Raw genomic sequence first — 22,726 nt, forward strand, 5'->3', positions numbered from 1 at the left:
AAGCATAGCACTAGTTGTATATTTAATAACGATAACAGCTTTGTACTTCTCGTGTTAGGGATTAGACTAACTTCAGCTGCACAAGGGCAGGGAGATCACCACTGGTTCTCAGGGTAGTTATTCTTGAATCATACTTAGACAAATCACAACCTAAATGCTTATATATTTAAAAATACAGAACCATTATAAATTGTTACCTACAACATTACTTGAGGTAGAAGGAATATAAACTGATGGTGACTCATTGAGAATGTCCCATAACAACAGCCAACTCTCTACACAAAGCCTAGGAGAAAAAAACGTGGAAAAAATGCCACAAACCTTTGGACTCTTAAAATAATAAATACCAATTGTCTACCAAGTTCTGCTTTTATAATAATCACAATTATATCAAATGGACTTGCATCCTCTTTATATGCAACTAAATCAGAATCCTGCTCCCAACAAGAAGTATTTTTGTTAAACTTAGCATCAGTATTTGCAACAGCATGGAACATATTGCCACATCTACACTTATCTGTAAAACTGTAAATCATGTATCTCCACAAAACATTGCTATTCTGTATTTCCACAAATATTACTAAGAAAGACCTTGCAGAAGAGATTTGACAGATGTGGTGAATCCAGCTACAGCGGTTCAAAACATTGCCATCTCTCCTGTTTGTCATATTTCTTTCTGGAGTCGTTCGCGTTGTCCCCTCCCCTTTCAGGGCTGAAAAAATACAACAGATTCCTCCACCATCTGCACTCACAAGCCAGCACAAAAGTTTAAACTACTGTTGAGTTACAAGCTGCAGCAGCTGAGGTGGCAAACGCATTTGCTTCTGTTGCCTCTGCTGGGGAAACAATCTTTGGCAGCAGAACAGAGCAAAACACCTTATGCAGATGCAGCTTTTTGCTTTGGTTCACGCGTTTCAGAGTACCAGGGAGCCTACGTTTACTTGATACAGCAACTTTTGTTAATAACGTACTACTTTAACAAGTGGCCAGTGGCTCTGGCTGAGAGCTTAGCTTCCGCTCTTCTTGAACTGATGTGAATGAAGCGGGGTGCTTGCTGCACTTGATGCGTAAGCTGGCCTGTGAGTGAAATCCCCCGCCGCTATCAAACTAAAGCGTAAGCTTGGCAGTTAATGAAGCTGTGTGTAAATGGGTCAAAGCAGGCCAAGGGCAGCCTGACTAGAATCACAGCTGCTCATTTAAGGAGATAGGAAAGAAAATGCAGTTACCCTAGACGCTGGATATTCTGCATATTTCTTTCAGCTCTCTTATTTGCATTTATTTCAGCTCTGTTCTTCAAAACATGGCCAGAACTACTGGCCATCAAACTGAATAGAGGATAATTAGCAGTAGTGTAGTTTTCATCAACTGCAAGCTTTATTCACACACAGAACAGTTCTTGACATATGAAAGAGCTAAAAAGAGCCAAAAATCTCAGATCTCTGTCCCCTAACACTGAGCAAATAGTCGGGAGAATCCAAATATTTTTAAATCTCTAAAGTGAATTGGATTGGGTTTTAATTATGGACCAGAAAGTCAAGTTGCCAGCTTGACAGCTAGCTGCACTGAGAAGGAAAGACTCTCCAAAGACATCAGGACACAGAAAGGGCAATATAAATAATAATAATAATAATAATAATAATAAATTAAAACTAACCTTGTGATCCTACGAGCCCCTAAAACTGATAAAATATAGGACAAAGCATTCTAACTGCTAAGCTTGTTATCTGTATTAAGAGCACGTCAAATGCAGCCTCCCTGAAGAGATAAAAGGCACATGATGGGTAAAGAGTTGATACTTCCTTATGACATAAGATTTATAAGATTTTTAGTTCTCCAAGAATGGAATAGGTAACTACAGCTCAGCCATTTTACACTGTATTCTCATAAAAACATGTATTTTTAGAGGCTTTCTCATAGGCAGCTACTCCCCCATCCTTCACCACATAACTGCAGTTTTATGGGCAGGGGATCTGCTAGTAATTCTAAAATATTTTAGCCCCCCACCCACCAACAAGCTTTCAAGAACATCCTTAATTAAACATACATCAAAACCCGCACTGCAAATCAAAGCACGCTAGTGCGCGACAGCGAGAGTTTGAAGTCAAGCACGATTCGTGGCTTTGCTACTGCGAATACCCTGCCGTAGCCAAACGGGTACCCTGCCTGTCAGACGGGTTACCCCGCTTGTGTACCTAGCACGGCTGGGACAGCGGGCGAAGCCGCTGTGCCACAAGAGGTAAGAAAAGAGGCGATGCTTTCTCAGAGAGAAAACTGCTAGAACCGAGGGGCCTCCGGGACGTACAGCAGCGGGCCCACGGGGCCCCGTACGCTCGAACACCAGTTGACAGTGGCAACCTGTTAACCACAGCTCCTGGAGATCCACCACAGCCAACAAGCAAACGTCTAAATCTAAGGCACTGCTAAGATTTTTTTCAAAGCTGTGATGTTAAAGCAATAGTATGAAATGAAATATGCAGGCAGCCTGAAACGTAGGCAGCCTGGTATTTAACGACAGCCTGTTCTTCCTTGCTAACTGCCAGTAATCCCCGTTACGCTCAGTGCAAGACAGATATTCTCAGAAGTCCACACTGCTCTTGCAGAAAGAAAGATATTATTAATATATACAAGAATGCTTACTGTTAACGTCCAAAACAGCTGCTTACATAAACGAACATTGTGATACACATTTTGTGATACACAGTATCACAAAAACAACTTATCTGTAGTACCCCATGATACATACCTGGTTAGCTTTATCGTTTTCCTGAATTCATTAGTAATTGGAGCTTTGTAGCCTCCTTTTCTCAATAAGGAATCTATGGTCTGAATGTGGTCCCACCCTGTTGAATTTTATAGCAATAAAAGTTAGTGAAAAATATAGTAATAAAAATAGATGTTGCAAAAATACAGTATAATATGCAAGTGCTCTGTTGAATTTCACTATAAAACACACAAAACTTTCTTCTCCACTTAAAACAGTTGAAAATATAATGCATATGATTTCTTTCTACATTAAGTCTGCTGTACAAGCACACATCTTTATCTTGCAGTTGAAATATTTTAAAAGTAGACCCACTATAACCCAGGTTTCCTGGATTGGGGGTTACATACAAAATTAAACTTTTCTGAAATGTTAAGTTATGATCACATATCACTATCACTTTATACATTATAAATGGATACAACAGTTTGAAAAGTTGAATTTCTGTCTGAAATACAATTTAAAAGATTAGCTGAACATGAGCAAAGGACTTAGAGGTTGGACTCCACCATAAATATTGCTGTTAACTTTGCAGTGATACTTCTCATTTCAGAACTACTACATCATATTATTGGTGGCTGGTTAATAAAAAGGCAAAGACACACTATGACTAGATTAGTCATATCATTGCATTAAAAAGAAAGAAAAGAAAAAAAACACTCAAAAGAATAGTTTCAGGTGCCATGAAAAGTCAGATTGTTATGTAGGGTCTATTAAGAATCTTTAGAAATTTTTACCTAAATAAACTCCTGAATTTTATGAAACCTTCTGTAAGTGATCATCAAGGGTCTTGACAAAAACACTTCTCTAACTGGTAGATCTTTAAATGAAAGAAAAAGAAAGGAAGAAAAAGAAGAGCCTTGGAAATATCCTAAACTTTTAATTGACCAGTTAGAGACAGAAATATTTAAAGATGATCTTTAGTGAAGGTTTCATTTTATTCTTTAGTACACTAATTCTGAGTATAAAGAAGTAAAACTTTAAAACAAAACAAAAACCCAGCAACAATGCAAAATTTTGAGACATATGGTCAAGCCTGGAAGGAAAAACCATTAGTGAGTAGTCCAAGTTAGCTGCTTAGCACAACAGACAGCTGTTCAACAAAACCGTACGTGGTTCTTTCAATTCATGAACTTAAGTTTGCGCCTCTATTAAAAGGGACACTTTAAACAGTGACATTTGGGCTTTCATTATGAAACCAATTCCCTTCTGACTACCAAAAAGAAACCCAGGAAGCCAGTGCTTTTAAATGGGATTAAGTACCAGCAGTGAGTAGTACATAGTTGGAGGAAACTTTAGCACTGCAAGTTTAGGAATAAATCGGCTGTTAAAATCTCTGACCAGACATCCCATCACTTAATTAAGAGAGTTTCTGCAAGCCACTGACATCACAACATGACAAATGTAGGAAAATTGGCAGCTTTTACAAACTGTAAAGATGGTCAATAGCTGTACCACCCACTCCATATTTCATTCCACATATAGCTATACTGTATTTATTACTGCATTTATGACTTGCTTAAAAAGAAAAAGCAGCACTGCTACAATTTACTGAAATCCCTATAAGGGAATTGGTTTTATACAGACATGTAAGTTGCATTTTATAGAAGAGTCTTTTCTTACAATTAAATATTGCTCCATCATCTGACATCAGTGCAAGGTCAAATATTGCATTTTAGATTTATATGTATGTTTAAATTCTTCACCAGATCATATGAAATAAAGTGCAACAATGACCTTGCTCCTTTGCAACCTCCGGTAAGTAGGTGGCGGTGCGTTTTGATCCTTTTTCATTGATGAATTCTATTCTAATGCCATGTACACCCACCTGCAAGAAATTAGCAGTTTTATTAGTATATTAAAAAAAAAAAAAAAATCTAATGCAATAAAGCCTAGAATGCAAACCTTTCAGTGGCTAATCCCCTTTGGGGTTAATAGTTTCAGCAGACAGTACAGAGGTGAATTTAGCCCAGCTGACAGCCTTTGAGGTCAACAGCAGCACAGGTCTCGTCACCCCCCCACAGGGAGCCTCAGCCCTGGCCCGGGGGGGTGGCCACGGGGCTCCTGTGCCCCCCACGCTGGCAGCAGCCCTGGGGCTCACAAGGGTGACTTGGGACCACCAACTCTGTCTTGCAGGCAACCAAACAGCCAGCAAATCTAACCATGCTTCAGTTACGAGCCACAGTCTCATCTGAAGCAACAGCCTAACGGTGGGAGACTCGTTACGCTGCGAGCCCGACCCAAGAGCCCTCAGAACTTCTGCGACTGTGCAAAGAGGAAAAGGAGCTATTCCAAAGGGTCACGAAGGTGGTCAGCTTCAAATTCATATTGCTGTAGCAGCAAGTACTCTAATACGACATAAACTACCAAACAGAACCCATAATACCTGGTACCAGGGAGTTAAATGTGCTTGAAGCCTAAGTGCCCAATGGGAAGAGGCTGGGCACCTCTTCCACTTGTGTTCGAGCCCCAGTTCCAAGGTGCAAGGATGCTGCTGTGAGCATCTGTGCGGGCTTCAAGCATGCCATGAAAGATCTTCCACTGAGAGGCAATCTGCAATTGCTTTCGAGTTACATGCATAAATACATCAGTAGATTCACATCTTTATTTTCATGCCCAGATCTTCTTTTTCTTACGTATCTTATGTATCTCATTTCTTACAACTCAGAATCTTATTTAAATCCTGAAGTTCCCAAGAGCACGCAGAAATGAACGCATTTTAGAAATGAATGAATTTTATGTTTAAAAGTGTGTAACGTTATATAGTTACGACACTTGCTTTTGAGCACAAAATTAATTGATTGCATCAAGAATGCTGTAATGATTTTTTCCATTGACAACCTATTTTACCGTAACTGCATGACAGTCAGAAAGCCGGTAAGGCATGCATGAAAAGCTCTAAACAGCCACTTGCTCAATTGTCATAATTGTTTATATTAAGTTTTTTAATTAAATTCTGTTATCTTCAAAATGATGAGAGCACAATGAAATGGGAGAAAGTCTCTGGTGGCCATGACCTTGACAGCTCTCCCCAGGAACTTAGTATTTCTTAGAAGGAAGAAGTTGCTTAGATACTGACATATTTAATTCACTGCTAACACTCACCTAATATTCTCTCGGTCCAGGGGCCAAATGGCTTTTCATTGTCAGCTCCAGTTAAACAAAAACAGGCCTAAATCAAACTGAAGGGAGCTGCAGATAAGCAAAATAAGAATGGTCCATACTAGGATTGGCATGGACTCAGTTACAGCAATTTAAATGTACTTATTTAAAGCTTCCTCAAGAGACCAGCTTTCCTGCACAGATGAGGACTCCTGTGAAATTCCCGACAATATTCCTCTCTCAGGCAGGAAGCGTGGGCTGGTGCCACGTTTGAGAGGCATTACTGCCCTGGACTGCCTTGTTCACCAGGCTGGGCCCACAACTTCATCTGCACAAAGCCCGTGGTGTGCTCAAATTAAATAAAATCCCTGATTTAGTATGCTCTACATCTCAGCCAACTACGTGTGGAATAATAACAGCTGTGCAGGGCAGAAAAACAAGCCAGACAATATTCTTCTGCAGATGGAGTTTCTCTTCTATCTTGTCTACTCCCATCTCTGAGGGAAAGGCGCACGTCCAGCGAGCCTGCTGCGCTGCGTCAGAATTGTAAAAGCTGCACATGTTTCTGGTATCAGCCTCCCAAGCGAAGGGATTTATTTCCAGTCGTTTGCTGCTGGGCAAGAGAAGTCAAACAAGGAGAGAGACCTGAAAAGGCAGCAGCCAACCTGTCCCAACAGAAATCTCTCTGTAGGGTTTTATAGTATGAGTAACACTGTTGGAAATAAACTCCTTGTCCCACTGTCTAAGCAGCCAGAGACTACTTAAAAAATTTCATGCAATCCTCAGATTTAGTGGAAGGTCTGCACGTCCATATCAATGTAATCTCTGGGCCTAGTTTTATTTTACTTCTGAAGTGACCTCAGCAGAACCTCAGATTTTGCTTTGCATTAAAACAGATAACAACATGCAGGATAATACAGGATTGAAAATTTCCATACTGATCAAGCGTTCAGCATTTTTACTTAGCCATTTCTTAAAACTGTTTACAAAAACACTAACATGGAAACGCCGATATCAAATACAAAGTTAGCTATTGGCACAGCCTGAGGACCAGACCTAGAAATCTAGCGTGTACTACTTGGTCTCAGGATGGGGAAAAGAAACCGGCCACGTATTTACTGTTTCGCCAACTGCTGCTGTCACTTGATGTGTTCTTGTTGATAATACGTATGAGCTGGGCTAATACCAGATTGTTCCTAACTCCATGCAGGGACCTAAGTTCAGAAACGCCCCAGCTCTCGAGCGCCTCGTTCCGACTCCAAGCTCCAAGCAGAGTTTACAGAGCTGCTCTTGCACCAGCTGCCCAGGCGGACAGGGGGAAGAGGTAGCACCAGGCTCATTACACCACCATCACCAAAGAAACATTCTGTTCGGTTTTACCTACTGCACCGAGATCTTTTAAGATATTTGCATATAATTATCACTAATGAGCTCACAGGACAAATTAATTGTAAACACACTCTCAGAGTCTGTTGCAAAGGCCCCAGTGCGGACACCCTGGCTCAAGCAGCACGGCGCAGCTCTCGGGGCCGGCATGCGCCTCGCGCTGTGACAAACCGCTGTCCCAGCCGTCGGTGGGCAAAACTTCACTCTAACACGTACAGGATTCCTCAAGATAACACATAAAACAGCATCCTTCCCTTTTATTTCCTTCAGCTAGTACTATGGAAACAGTGGTACACAAACTTATCTGGAAATACAGCATTTCAGAATAAATGAATATTACTACATGTCAGAAGCTGATCCCACTTTTTATTAGCTGAAATCTGCAGCTTTTTAGTGTACTTGTACCATATTTGTTCTGATGATCTTTAATAAGGCTTAAATATTAAATTCTGATTTAATAATGGATGCAAACGGCTGCTCAAAGAAGATGCTCTCCAATTCATGACACTTTTTTTTCCTTAAATGAATCACTTATTTACATATATGGAATCACAGAATATTGCCCAAAGAGTATAAAAGACTGAGATCAAGACTGTTTCTTCCCCATTCTAAGGGAATAAGCAGTAAAAGCCGCTCACACCATCGCACTCTGTTTTGGGATGTGGGTGGGAGCAGAGGAAGGACACAAAGTCCCACAACTCTTAAAGGTCAACCTCTGTCAACACCGAAAAGCCACCTTTCGGTCAACACTATTGGCTACAACTATTTAAGCTAATGTTTAAACCTGCACATACAGGCTAAGGGCCTTTTGTATCAACTGAGTGAGCACGTACAACTCTGCAGATTTATTTCACTGAAGAAAAGCAATTTCACGGCAAAGAGCTCTTCCAGGCTACGCAAACCAAACCAAAGGTGGCCACAGGACCTCGTAGCAGCCTACGCAGATGTTTCCTCACGCTTTCCTGCTTTGGGTGCCACTACTACATGCACGGTAAGCCCCAGACACAGGATGCAAGTATACCTGTGTGGGGCACCAAAGGCAAAGCCAGACGGAGCTGAAGGAAAGAATCCTAATTTGTGCAGAAAGAGAGAGGCTTGGTGCAAGGACGGAGATCAAAACGAGGAGCTTACGGAGTCCGCAAAGGTTTGGGGAGGCTGCACTCGCACAGGGAAAGGACCGGGAACGGATCGCTGCAGCATCCACCGCACACGTGCATGCAGCGGCGGCTCTCTTCGACAGTAATCGGTCATCAGAAACCACTTCCTAACCAGCCCTGATCCAAAACACTGGACAGCTCAGGGAAGCACTATTATTACAAAACCGTATCCCAGAGCTTCTCACATAGCCCGTTTCTTTGTGATGGAAAGGTTGTGATGCTCCACACCAGCGGAGCTGGACCATGGCAAAATGATTTCACGGTTCTGTTTGACAGCGATGAGCAAACGGTTCCTGCGCTCCTGGGTCGTCTCAAAGCTTCCACCTGGGCAGCAGCTGCAGCCCAGAGCAATTCATACAGGGGCACAGGTAAATCAGAATCCTGAACTATATTTTTTGGAAGTGTCTTCATGAGCCACTGCACTGAAATGGTCTTTTACAAGCAACTAGGAAAAAATACAAACCTCTACACAAGGTGAAAAGGGCAGCAATTTGAAAAATCGTGTGGGAGCTAATAGCACTCAATTCACTTATGCCACCTGCTTACTTGGCTGTAGTCCCTGCTGAAAAAGGATCTCTCATTGCTCATTACAACTGAAATACCAGATTTTTTCAGTTTGGGCAAACAATCAGAGAAAGGAAGAGCCCTCACTTTGCTTCAGGATATAGGAGCCACTCCTGAGCTATGTCTTCAAATGATCTTGTCTCTAAGCTGCCAGAGCATTGCAAGTTGTCTAAATCTGCAATTTGGAAATATTCTGACCTCCGTCAGCAAATTGCTGAATTAGCTCCCACAAAATCATCAGTAGCACACCTACAGAAGTAAGGTCTCTAACCAGGCTGATGTTTTTCAAGATGATCTGGAAATTAGCACTATACCAGACAGCAGATGCAGAATTTCTTTACAGTGTATTCTAGCCATCCTGAATTGTCTTTTTGCCATTAACATTGCATAACTGCAGCTCCCTTAGAAGAAACACGGCTGACATAAGCTCTCTCACTGACAGGGGCACATACAGTGATGATTCATTCTTTTGAGGACTAACAGTGACAAGGTCTCTCTCATATATATTTATTCCCCCCACTTCCCCTTTCGCACGGGAACCCTGTGCATTATCTATATATGACACAATCACTTCAGAAGCATGATTAATCTGTAGGAAGAAAAACAGAAACATGAAAAAGCAACCTCTGTCTCCAACGTGGGATGTATATTGTAATTGCTTCTTAAAATTCCTAGCAATTTGCTAAAGGCTTTTAAAGCCTAGTATTAAAAAGCTTTAAATAAAATAGGAGAGAGTGACCAAGCAAATGGGTAACAGACTATTTTTGACCCCTCTGTTTGCCACTGATAAGTTTGGCCTCTCCAGTAAGAACAATCATGAGATCCCAAAAGGTGACTTTTTGCAGAAGTTTGCTGAGCAAAATGACATTTCCATATTCAGCTCCATAGACTAAAGTTTCAATTTTTGTAAAAACTTGTTTCCTCTGCTGTGGAACTCTGAGGAATTCTGCCACAAGATATAGAAAGTAAAAACCTCCATTTCACACAAACATTAAAGTAATGAACTAGGAGCAGGTCTCCAAGGAACAAGGTCCAGTCTTTTCAAGGGAGAGTGGATTTTCTGAGCTCAGATTTTGGCTTCAGATTTTTAAGGATGACTATTTTGGGCATCTTAAAAGTTTACTATTGAGAGAATAAAATAGCATCTAATGATAATTTTAGTCTATAGCATGAAAATAGTTAAATATTACCTGACTCATCATGCTTCCACATTTTGAGTGCATACATAGCCTAATTTTTAATAAATTTAATTAAATGGTTATATCCAAAACATCACTATGTTACGTATCAAAAGTTAAACTAGTAAAACAGGGAGAATTCTACCAGTTAAAATTTTGACTTCTAGTCTTTAAGGTTTAATATTAGAAGTCATTACAGTTCTGAATACTTGAAAACATGGTTTAAAACAAAGATACTTTTAGGGCCCAGAAGCAAGACAAGAAATGACTCCCCTGAAGAACAGTTACTTCTTGTTTAAAACACACAGAGTTTCAGCTAAGACTTATTTTTTTGTCTGGTGTTAAGTAATGAGTAACTCTGTTTATGGTGAAAATGCTGATTAATCCCAAAGAAAATATACATTCATCATATTCTGCAGGAGGAATCAGAGGATAGGAAGCCTTTGTCATGATGAATTGTACAGGAAACACTTTTTTTTAATTTTTCAACTATCATGAAATTCATACTGTTGAGGTGGCTGGAGACCACCACAGCAGGGCCCCTTACCATCTTAACAGTGAACAAACTTTCCATTCAATGTGTTTTTATTGTTGTGTATGCTCAACATCTTAAGTATTTAGTAGGACTAAGTCATTATTAAAGGGAAATATCAGAACTTGTGTGTCATCTCTGGTATTATACCATGTCCTCACTGTCACATAAAAATTTTTTTAAAATTGTCTCATATATCTACTCTAATATAGACTAAGAGCAACACAACAGTTATACTGGCTGAGATAAAAAGTTCATCTAAAGTCCAGCAACTTGTTTTTTTGTAAGCATCTAAGAAAAAAAATAGTGAAAGAGCATAAGAAGAGAGAGTAACACTTCCTTTGGTACTCTTTCCCCCAAAAGAGTCTAAAAGCAGCATTTGCTTCTTAATCTGCGACTTATGCTCACAGAGCACATGCAGGTTTCCTAGAATCAAGCAAGTAAAATAGATTTTGCTCTATGCACAATTAGCAAACAAAACCTAGTGCAATGATTTACTTAGTCACACTCTGTAAAGGGCATGTGGAGCCTGTGCAAGCCAGGCTCTGAAAGCAAAGGCTTTGGGAAAGATAAATGGCTCATTCTTACAGGCTAAATGAAATAGCTTGGTTTGAGATTTCATTTTTTGCAGAAGCATGCATCAGGCTATTAGCTTTCATACCGTTATATCCTCTTTCCAGACTCACTAGAGAAACTTGGCTGGTCGGTCCACTTAGCTATGTTGCAAGAAAGGTCCAAGGACACTGTCACTCAGACGATACCTTGCATTATGGAGTCTTAGAAAAAGAGATAAATATCAGCTGTGCAGGCCACTTTTTATTTTGCCCACGTAAGTGTCAAGAAAACAACTTTTTATTCCATTTTCATCACTCAGACTTCCAAGATGATGGTAATTCTACCAAAATGATCTCTTGCACAGATTGCAAAACAATGACAACTATACTAAATATATGCAGATAATTTAAATGTTATGCCTTTCGTTACAGAGGCTTATGGTATCAAAGTAATTTTCTTAAAGGATATCTGAAATCCTTACCTCCCAATCCATGTAGTCACATACATCTTCAAAGTTAGTGAGTAGAGACACTGAGCAGAAAAGCCGTGGCAGCTCATCCCTCGTCATTGGGGGAAAACGACTATCTTTAAGGGCACTGTTGAAGACAAAACACAATTTCAAAAGGGCTTTTTTTCCCCCTTTTTTGTGTATGTTTAAGTTGAAGGATCTAATGAATCAAATTAAAAAATTAAAGTACAACCCCCTCCTCCACAAAACAAAACCAAAAACCTGATGAAATGATGACCACTCTGATAATTCCACTGTCAATGCAATAGTATACTCAACTCCAACTTCTTTCCTTAAGAGATTTCTTTCAGGTTTGTTGGTTGGCCAGTCAGTAAGTGCTCTAAGTTGTCCTTCCTCAGCTGATTTTGCTACTGTGACAATCTTATTAGATGAAGCAACAGAAAGTTTTTCCAAAAAGTTAAAGAAAACCCCACAAGATAAAGCAAAAACAAAAGGTCTTCCTCCCAAAATATAGTAAAACCCTTTCAAAAAGGTTAAATTATACAACACTAAATAATAGGGGAAATTCTATAGCCTGCAATAACCAAACCAGTAATCCAGTAATGCAGTAATCAAACTGTAGCACTTGTTTAACAAGTCAGTGAAAAAAAAACTCAAGCACAATATTCTTCAAACAAGAGGAATATCCATGCTTACTGCCGACATTGAATACAAAAAGGTAAAAATATTCAAGGGTACTACAGATCTGTTAGCCTACAGGACTTGAAGCTGTTCTGCAAAGCAGAGGTAATGATTAGTAACACAGAAGCTTGCAAACAGCTAAGCCTCATGCTACAATACCAGTATACGGACAAGCACACATCTAATGGGATAAAAGTCAATGCAAAGAGAAACTATCCATGTACAAGTCAAAGCCCCTTGAAAAAGTAAACATTTAACAAAGACACAGTAAGCAATATCAGAAACAATAAAATTTGTAAGAGCCTGTTTGCGTAGGTTTGGTTCAAGAACCCGTTAAGCTGGAAAGGTGAAGGTTAAAGTGAGTCTGGGATCACATCATTGCTTATTCTGTTAAGATCTGGGCTATGTCATACACAAATACAATCATGCTTATGTCCAACAAAAGCAAACAGCGATCTGCTAACTGACCCTTTTGGCGAAGCAGAAGAATTTAACATTAAGAGACTTGTAAAGTACTAAGTTCTTCAAGTGTCTCCTTGTTTCACTTAACAGATCAATCCTGTTCCTCTCCCTGGCACAGAGACATGCACTGCTGGATCAGACACAGTCAATTTACATGAGGAGTAGTATAAAACTTTATCAGGGCTGACCAAATAATAAAGCATACAGGAAAAAAAAGGCAAGTCTAAGCTAGAGGAAATTACCATACGTATATCCAATACACTGCATAATTTAAACAGAACTTTTTTTCTTCCTGGAGAAAGTCAAGGTTTCTTTCGACACGGTATGATTACAAAAAAAGGAATATAATACTGGAATTATTAGGGGCCCTTCTCCAAGCTTTGGTATTTTCACATTATGAAAGAGTAAGAAGTTGAGAATTTCATTTTGGAGACAAACTCGCTGTATAATCACATAACGGCCAGTGGGTCTTCTCTACCAGCACTGAGGAGCAACTCCAGGCAGTGTCAGTTAAAGCTGCCGCAGACAGGAAACATGATGTTGGGACTGTACCTAACCACTCAAACAAATCTTTCCAAAAAGCTAATTTACGTAGGATTGATAGGGCTACGCAGACCCGCAGAAGAATTGGGAACTTCAGATGGGACACTAGGGAGATTCAAAGCATAAGGGCAGAAATATTTAATGACAACTTTCACTGACAATATATCAAAAGATGATATTCTCCAAGACACCCTGGCCAGGATTTGCAAAGCCACCTTTGTAACTGCTGGGAACCACAATTACCTTCCTCCCTCGCCCCATGTCTCGGGGCAACACCCGAGACCAACCTGTACAGCCCCAGCAGAAGAACAGCAAAAGGCAAAAACCTCAAAAACCCATTCAGCCTTCATACCCCTCCGCGTGAAGGAAAAAAAAAAAAAAAAAAAAAAAAGTGTGTAAAGGACTCTACGAGGAAAAGGACAGCTGTACTGCATCAAACCAGAAGCCCATCTAGCCTAGTAATCAACAGTAGATACCAGAAGTATTGAATATAAGAGTAAATACAACACTAAATACCCAGGGATGCTTTCCTGGAGTGCTCTCCTGGAATCCAGCTGCTTACAGTTCAGAGATTTTGAGCCAGAGATGGTATCTCTGCATTTAAAAGCTCTTCATGGGTTTATTAAATAAAGTGCATAGGTATATGCTCTTGATATTTCACCACATCTTTTAATAAAATCTGAAAAGTTATGTTCAGAACCCCCAAGCCTTTTATAATTTGACGGTTTGGTTAAGAAATATGCTACCCAAGCAAAATCCACCACTACTGCAAGTTTGCTTACATTCAAATTTCTGTTTTCCCCAAGGTATACAGTACCGCTGTCACACAACCAATTTATTTGAATACGCTACTGAACAGCGCTTGGAGACAGGCATCGTCTCATTAACGAGCCCCATACTCCAGTTTGCAAAGCTACCTTTGCAACTGCTGGGCACCAGAGTCACCTTCCTCCCTTGCCCGGTGTCTTGAAGCAACACCAGAGATCAACACGAACAGCCAACGGATATTGCCAATACTTGTTAAAATTCATTTTTCTTAATTGACGCAACAATCTTTTCATGCAAAATATTTCACATTCTCTACGACTTTACAACCTTCAAAAAACCATCAATTTGTGCAAAAATACTTAACAAATTTAGGAATTTATGCAACTTTCACTTCCCCTTCCTAAAGCTGCTAAAATACTCTTGTGAATTTAAGCTTGTTGAGGCAAAGGCTAATTATGGATGAAAGCCCATGTGGATCCCAGTAACATCAACAGTAATTCTCAGGTAAATTCCCAGTTAAAGAGGAAGAACTGCTGAGCCAACATTACTAGAGAGAAACCAGCCTTAATCTAACACACCTCTAAAGAAGTAGAGAAATAAGTATATCTCACAAGCCATGTCTCAGCTAGCCTGCTCAGACGTGCTGATAATAGTCTGAAACAAGATAGGTGAATCATTGCTCATTTGAATATTGATAAAAATCTGCAATATAAAACCTTCATGTGAATACAGTGGAAGCAGAGAGGCACATATAAAGGCAAAAAAGTGTCAAGCACATAAAATGAACAAAATAGGTAACTTCCAGTGCATTGCTCTACTTTCACTAAAATTTAACTATGTGACTAACAAGCTGAATGGGCTAATTGCATTAATCAGTAATATAAAACTAGCACAAATATCTTGCTTGCATGCAGCTACCACACAATAGCTGACACGCTGCCCATTAAATCGTAGTGCCATTTCAGTTTTACCTGAAGCAATTCTTTCTCCGTTGCCAGGTTTTATTTTATCTGTAGGGGCTGCTGATAAGGTGCTCCTCAGCACCCCCATCGCTCCACACGCCCGGGCACATACCCTGGGATAACGCTAATGCTGCCAAAGAAAAGTGAACTATCTGGCAGAACAAGCTGATCAGAGATTTGATTAAAAGTCTGGGAAACGACTGTGCCTGGTACATTACTCATCAGTATAGAGCATTACTACTACTGTATGCCTCTTCTCCCTGTCTCCAGAGCCCATATTACAATTTGTTTTCATTTTTCAAAACAGCTTTGTCTTCATCCTAACACAATTAAATCTAAGATTGATCTGGAGAAATTCATGTGGATAAAGAATCAACAACTAGAACAAAAAGTACTGAAGGAAATGCCAACAAGAATGCATTAATTTATACTGAATTACACAGAATATACACAATAAAACTACTCTGTCTGCTAATACATTTACGAAACTAGTATAGTCAAGCAATTATATCAGTTGTCAGAATTATTAGACCTAGCTTAAAACTTAACAACCCTGCTCTAAGGAGTTTGATCTAGGTGCACATAGTCCTTTAAAACTAGGACATGTTTACCCCAAGTAAGTGCTGTATATTACAGTTACAGAGTAGCAGATTCCTTACTGGTCATCTTTTTATTAATAGCCTAGTTAAAACTCTAAAACAAATGCTCAGACATCTGCTGAAAACTTAAGAGCTGACAAGCTTGGTATCACCTATTCCCAGATAAACTGTTTTTTCCACTTTTGCATGTTTTAAGGTTGGTTAACAGGAGACGCAAACACCTCTTCAGAAACACCTCTCTGCAGAATACAGCCACTATCCCTATTTACGACTGTATTGATTCAGTAAGCTTTTATCTCTGTAGGCAGTGAATAAATCACCACGGACTGGCTGTCCTGCCCACGTCAGTGAAACCAGGGGACGGTGTCGAGTGCAGCGGCACACTGCGCAGAAGCTGCATCCTCAATGGCTCCCGGAGCCTGGCATCACCTTTCGGAAATGCCAGCAGATCTCACGCTTCCCCAGCAAAAGAAAGCTTGCACAAGCTTTACTTTTGCTCTTCCAGCTCTGGGGAAAGAATCTGGGTTTCTAGAGACAGCAATTCGGTACTTACCAAACACCGAATACATTCTACAAAGAAGCATGTATGCAAATTTGGCACTTCTGCCTTGCTCATCCTGTTAATACGCCTCTCGGTGACTGATTAAAGTAAGAGACAGACAAGATAACAACACGTGCTTGGTTTCACAAAAATTCGTCGTTTATCTGAGCTGTTCACATTGAAAAGCTACTGTGTCACTGTGTACAGCCACTCCTGATTTGTACAGGATACTTTGTTTTGTTATTTGATGGAAGTATTACTTTTGCAGTATTAGAACATGTTTTTACGATCTTTTTCAATAACATTCTTCTCTTAAACTTCCTGTTAGAAAGATAAAGGTATGCCATTTGGAGTAGAGATTTGCATACTAAATAACATGTTGAGAAAAATATTAACTCTTAAATTTGGAATAAAAGAAGAGTAAGTAGAAACAATTAGCAAAATAAGCTGGGAAACAATAGACAGATTTCGAAACAGCTTTTAAAGAAAACCTCATAGATTTTAAACACACTTTTATTCCTTAATACCCAGAACTAATTTGCACGTATTGTGCCAACTAAATGGAAGTACATTGTACTGAAGAGTTGAAAAGAAGCAGTGCCCAGCAAGAGGAATTCTAGCTGGCCAATACAAGGACATTAGTTTTTCCACATGGAGTCCTGCTTCATGTTAAAAATGAAGCAGGCAAAGTCAAAATTGAATCCTGTTCAAAGAAAACTATTTTTAGAAGGCAAAATGCATGCACATACACGCACAGCCTTCCTAGTTAAACTAGTTATATCTATGCAATCTTGAGTGTCCTACTAAGACAGATCCAGTAAAGAAAAAAACAGTGTTACTCATCTGTCAGTTTTTAAGTTGAGCCACATTACACCAATCTCAGCTTCTACTTAATTGCAAATCATCTGTCCATAAGCTCTCCAAAAATTTGTTCTTGAATAATTTTATGTTCCATTCTACACTTCTCCTTTGTATTCAGGGTACAAAAAACTCTAAGTAAACTCTTCAAAGACATTGAAGATACTTGATGGGAGGACAATTGTTCAAAGTATTTTGAGTTATTGCAACTAACAGAATGAAATTTAGCAAAAAATAAAGTTTTTATTTCTTAGGACTGCATCTTGTTACACTGAAATACTCCTCCTGGGAAGCTCCTGAAATCATTCTGAAAAACAGTACAACTGGGTGAACCAAAATGCAATATATCACTGTGTTGTTGATCTGCATAGGCTATTGAAATGCTAAAAATAAAATAAAACCCCACAACACAACTTCAGTCTTTCAGAACCCCTGGCTATTAAACGTGATGTGGCTGTTGGGTAACAAACAATAATACAGAAATAAGGAACAGCAATGAAGCTGCAGCACTCAGCTTAGAAGTGCATCTTAGGGATTGAATATAAAAAGTCCTTTAAAAAGTTTGCTGCATCTAAGCATTACAAATAGTAAGGAAGGGAACAATTTTCTCACTAAATTCTGCTTCTTAGTGGACAATCACCTCTGCAGACCCCAAGTGCATACAGGGTCTAGGCGAAATTAGATGGAATTGTGCAGGTTACTGGAGCAGCACCCGGAGCTTAAACACAGAAGCAGCAGAAGCAAAGGAAACTTTCAAACACTGGGCACGATCTAAGTAATACCCTGCTTTCATAGGAAGTGAAAGCGAGGCAGAGACACGCCGTGAGTCACCACGCCGCTGGGGTGGCTTGGGCGGTGAGTCAGCGACAAGAACAGAACCCAAGATCCCCGACTGCTGAAAAACTACTTTTTGTGACAGCCTCTCTTTCACAGTCTGCTCAGCCTACAATGCAGACACTCAGCCGCCTGAGGACTAACCAAAATAGAACTGGTAAATTTAAGAAAGTTAATCCAATTTTTTTTAAAAAATACATTTTCAATTGCTTTTTCGGTTCACTCTGCCATAGTCAATTTTGTGTTAATCAAGCAACTTCCAATATTGAGCACAGCTAAACCAAACCATGTCGACTTGACATTATGGTAAACAACATTCCCCTAAATACTCGCAGTACAGATATGAAAAATAAGTTAAAGATCTGATTACAAACTATTGCCCTCTTTCGATAAACAATAAGGCGCTAGCTCTGCGATTCATTAAGTCCTCTGCCCACAGGCTATGCGCTCTGAAAACCCTTCCCCTCTCGCAGCCAGCCTAACCCCGAGGCTCTTGGGCCTTTCACTGAGAAAAGCATACGTAGCAGAATTACCCTAGAATATCCTTTATATAAAGGAATGGTCACGTCAAAACACTGACCCAAAGGGCGTAGATATTGTTCTTCAGTTCATTCAAAACATCCTGAAATTAATGAATGGCAAACTCCCTGGATTTCAGAGAACAGCAAGGACATATGACAGCAGTGAGACAGCAAGGACATATGACAGCAGTGAGACAGCAAGGACATATGACAGCAGTGAGACACACTGGGTGCCAGGCTTAAAAAAACCCAAAAAACAAAACAAAAAACAAAAAACAAAAAAAAAAAAAAAAAAAACAAAAAAAAAAAACAAAAAAACCCCACAGTTTATTGTTTTTTTCTTTGCAAGGTAAGGTTACTAACCACAGAAAGTAACCGAGATTTTTTTCACTTTTTCAGTAACTTCAAGAGGAAGAAAGAGAGAAGAGAGAACTTATGCAAGTCACCAGTATTTCTAATGAAAATCATCTATTGTAATAGCAGAGACTAAAGAAACTAACAGCTTCCAAGTGGCAACTGGCAAATAATTTTTACATAAAAAAAAAAACCACAACACAGGGCAGAGCATGCTCCTCTTCACAAAGCATGATTAGGATGAACAACATTCCCGTAGCCGAACAGGGCCTGCGTGAAAGCCTTCAGTAACTGTTATTTAAGACCGACGAAAGTTGCCAACATAAAAAGATTTCAAGGAGTCATTTACATGCATCATCAAATCACTTGAATGCAAGGAAAAACGCGTTTATATTGTCTTTTTGGTCAGACTACAAGATTTCCAGGAAACAAAACAACTGTGAATGACGTGTTTTTCCTGAAGCCACCCTTACATTTGGGAGGCAGAAAGGGAAAGAACAACATTTACACTTCCGGCACATTAGGTTGCTAAGTGCCGGGCATAAAGCAAGAAGAGAAACGCACGCTTGTCAACACGTGGTACAGACACCGTCCTCTTAAGTTGTTAACCTACTTAATCAGCGCAGTGCGGCAGGTAACAGCATTTCAGGTAGGAGAAATAAAATACTGATCTGGCATTTTGGTTCTTTGAGCAATTTTTCAATCTCCTGAGAAGTGAGGCACATCCGAAGGGGTCTCTCCCAACCTCTGTCTCCAACCCCACCACTGTCTTCATGTTCCCCGCAGTTTGGATTCAGCCATCTACTGTAAAAGGAAGAAGGAATATTCTGACACTTCATTTTAGACAATTATTTTAGCTTTGAAAAGAATAACATTCCCTAAAGGACAACTCATAACACGTAGCTAAATGAAGTGTTCAGAGGGGCCCATCTGAATAGGCAATCTCCCTTCACTGACCGAGTATGGCAACTGAGCCTCACTGCTGGGCAACTAGAGATGCCTGAAGTAACCATCTAGATGCGTCCCCAGATGTTTTTTCTCAGATTTACAAAAATACGAGGAAATTGTTAGTAGGGAGCTTACCCACAAGGCTGCGCTAGCCACAGGACACACACCTGGTTGGTTCAAATTTACCAACAGTAATTAAGCTTTTCTTTTTTAAGCTATGTAGCATAGGGTATTGTCAGTCTTCTTGCAACAGGCAGAATATCACTAGAAAATAGATTAATACATCAATTAAAAGAAAATACAATCAGTGTCCATTATCTATAAGAGTAGATTAAGAAATGGAAAGAAATAACAGAGTAGTGCTCTGTTTCAAGCATTCGCCTTTGAGAAGCTTGAGTTTGTTCAGAGTGTTCTGAAGGACAAACCAAACGTACAGGGTTTTCATCAACAGTTTCAAATTGTTGAGTGACAAGGAAGAAAGGGACCTTCAGGCAAAAGAAGAACCCACCAGAAAGAGAGGAACCTTTGTGTGTTCACTTCAATAGTTTTCTGAGCTTGTCTCCCACTCAGATAACAGCGCCCAGGGGCAAGAAAATCTAGGTTTCAAACCTTTTGGAGTTCAGATGTTGAAAGATCTAAAAACTTGATCTTCAGGGAGCTTGTTCAAGTCAAGGCTCCTAAACTTCTTGGTTTAATAAATAAATAAACAATCATTCCTCTAAATCTAAGAACTAAGATATGCTTTTTAAAAATGAGGGAGAGAGAAATTTCTGAATCAATACTGCAATACTGCAGCTTCTGCAAAACAAAGCAGAGAGAATTTACATCTTCCCCCATGGGACACTGTCAACCTTAAGCTTTATCACAGAGGTGCCCAAGAGTAGGGCAGGTTTAGCTCAGTTGGTTAGAGTCTGGTGCTGCTAACACCAAGGTGGCGAGTTCAATCCCCATATGGGCCACTCGCTTGACAACTGGACTAGATGATCTCCAGAGGACCCTGCCAACCTTACCAATCTATGATTGCTCAAAGAGTGGTATGGGTTAGACCACACAAGTCACCTCAAAATGCTACATGCAAGTCACCTCAAAATGCTATGTTGTCAGGAGCAAACCCAGAGTTGCTGTTGCTGCCATTGACAAGCCCCAGTAATAACTTAACACTCTTCACTCCACAATGAAATAGTGTGGCTACTCCAAGAGGAATGCTGAAAAAGTGAAGTTGTAACTAGGGAAAAGTAAATAGGAGTTACATTCAAATGGTATGGATCTATGGCTCCAAACGAGGGATTTTTTGCCAACATTTCAGTACTGAGGGATTTTTGCCAACATTTCAGTACCGAGCTGGAAATTCTTGAAAGGTATGTTTACAAAAACAATAATCAAACACCTGAGGCTATTTGATTAAAAAACTGAATAGATACAACTACAATACACTGCATTCAAATGCTTCCCCATCATTGCCTACTGCAGTTGTACACAATGATAAATACCGAACAGCCGATCCTCGGACCATCTCAACTCATCAGTCCCTATGCTTCCCTAGTCGTAGCAGGCAATTCAATAGCCAGTAGGACACAGCATGTAGGCAAAGGCTTCCCGAAATTTTAAAAAATTTCTTTAATATATACCAAGTTTGATATTGACTGAAGTCACAAGTGAAAAATGATTTAATGGCTTCAATTATATCTTTACTAGTGCTTGTGTGTGTACATTGTACCACCACATACGCAGCTTAAAGCTAAGGCATCCTGGTATTACTGCTATCGTTCTAGGACCTTATTGTTTCTCTCCATAGAAACATATAAACTGTTTATTTCCCATTTTTTTATATTAAAAAAAAAAATCTTCACATAATATTTCTGAGCATGCTTATGATTCCCAAAGAAATACCTTATTTTCATCCTGGTATCTTATTCTGGATACCTTGACTCACGGTATGTGCACAAATCAAGTCTGCAGCCCATGTGGAAGGGCTAACATGATCTGGGATACACCAGAGCTGCTTCTCACTAGGCCTGCAGCCGCCGGGAGCAGCTGGTAGAAGAGCTGCGCACGGAGCTAACACGCACGTGCATAAGGACCATGGCCTGATGCTCCGAGGGGGACGGTAGCTACTTCCTCAGCTAGGCATGGAGACTTGCATAAATACCAGACAAAACTGAACAACCTCCTCACTTCTCACCAGTACAGGATTTCTGATATATGAAAAAAGCAAAAACAAGGAAAACCCCAACAACCCACAAACACCCATAACTATGGAAGCTATGAAAGTTAAGACTTCCATAAAGCTTGAAGAGCAATGAATAAGAGAACTTTATCAGACTGCTCTGACAACCACTCCAAGAAATATTCCACCACAATCTGAGTGCTTCCAAGTAAACTCAATTTATCATTACGTTACAGTAACGCTACACTGAGTGAACACAACACTTTGAACTCATTTCTCATTCTTACTGCTGTAATATATTTAGGAAACACTGAAAGCTTGTGTCAAGAGGTCCGTAAAGTTTAGGAGAACTGCTTTGATGTGTGCTGTTACAGCCTTAAAGCAAAAAAAACACGATTCCCCCCCCCAAAAAAAACAAACCCACAACATAATACTGCAAAATGTCTCGATTACATTAAGAAAGTCAAGTTTCTACGGTTTCAAGTTCCTCCCTTTTTCCTAAAGCCAAACTCTTACTCTACAGTGCTTCCGTGATTCTGCAGGGATTATTATTTTCCTTCACTGGGGGGAAAAAAAAAAAAGAACCACCAAGTCAAAGAATCTGCAACGTTCTCATACTGTTTAACGCGACAGGGGGTGAGGGAATCCTTCTGTGTTACTTTAGGACACACAATATGTCTAATACACTCAAACAGTAACTTCACTGTTTAAGTCATAGCAAAGCCTGGGGAACAGTTTAGAGCGATGTCTTTAAAAAGAGGTAGGCTAAATCGAAGATGTTCAC

The 22,726-nt window shown here is 39.9% G+C and overlaps 1 protein-coding gene across 2 annotated transcripts in view; it reads right to left on the bottom strand.

Moving 5' to 3' along the window:
- AMMECR1 (AMMECR nuclear protein 1) overlaps positions 1-22,726 on the bottom strand; it is a 103,317-nt gene that overhangs the window by 4,551 nt on the left and 76,040 nt on the right. For both annotated transcript variants that reach the window (XM_062584400.1, XM_062584401.1), the window contains 3 exons: positions 11,717-11,831; positions 4,499-4,589; positions 2,744-2,840 (listed from right to left, as the gene is read on the bottom strand). In XM_062584400.1, coding sequence (XP_062440384.1) covers positions 2,744-2,840; positions 4,499-4,589; positions 11,717-11,831 — 303 coding nt within the window. The remainder of the gene's footprint in view (positions 1-2,743; positions 2,841-4,498; positions 4,590-11,716; positions 11,832-22,726) is intronic.

The sequence above is a fragment of the Rhea pennata genome, chromosome 11, assembly GCF_028389875.1.
Source record: "Rhea pennata isolate bPtePen1 chromosome 11, bPtePen1.pri, whole genome shotgun sequence".
NCBI lineage: Eukaryota > Metazoa > Chordata > Aves > Rheiformes > Rheidae > Rhea > Rhea pennata.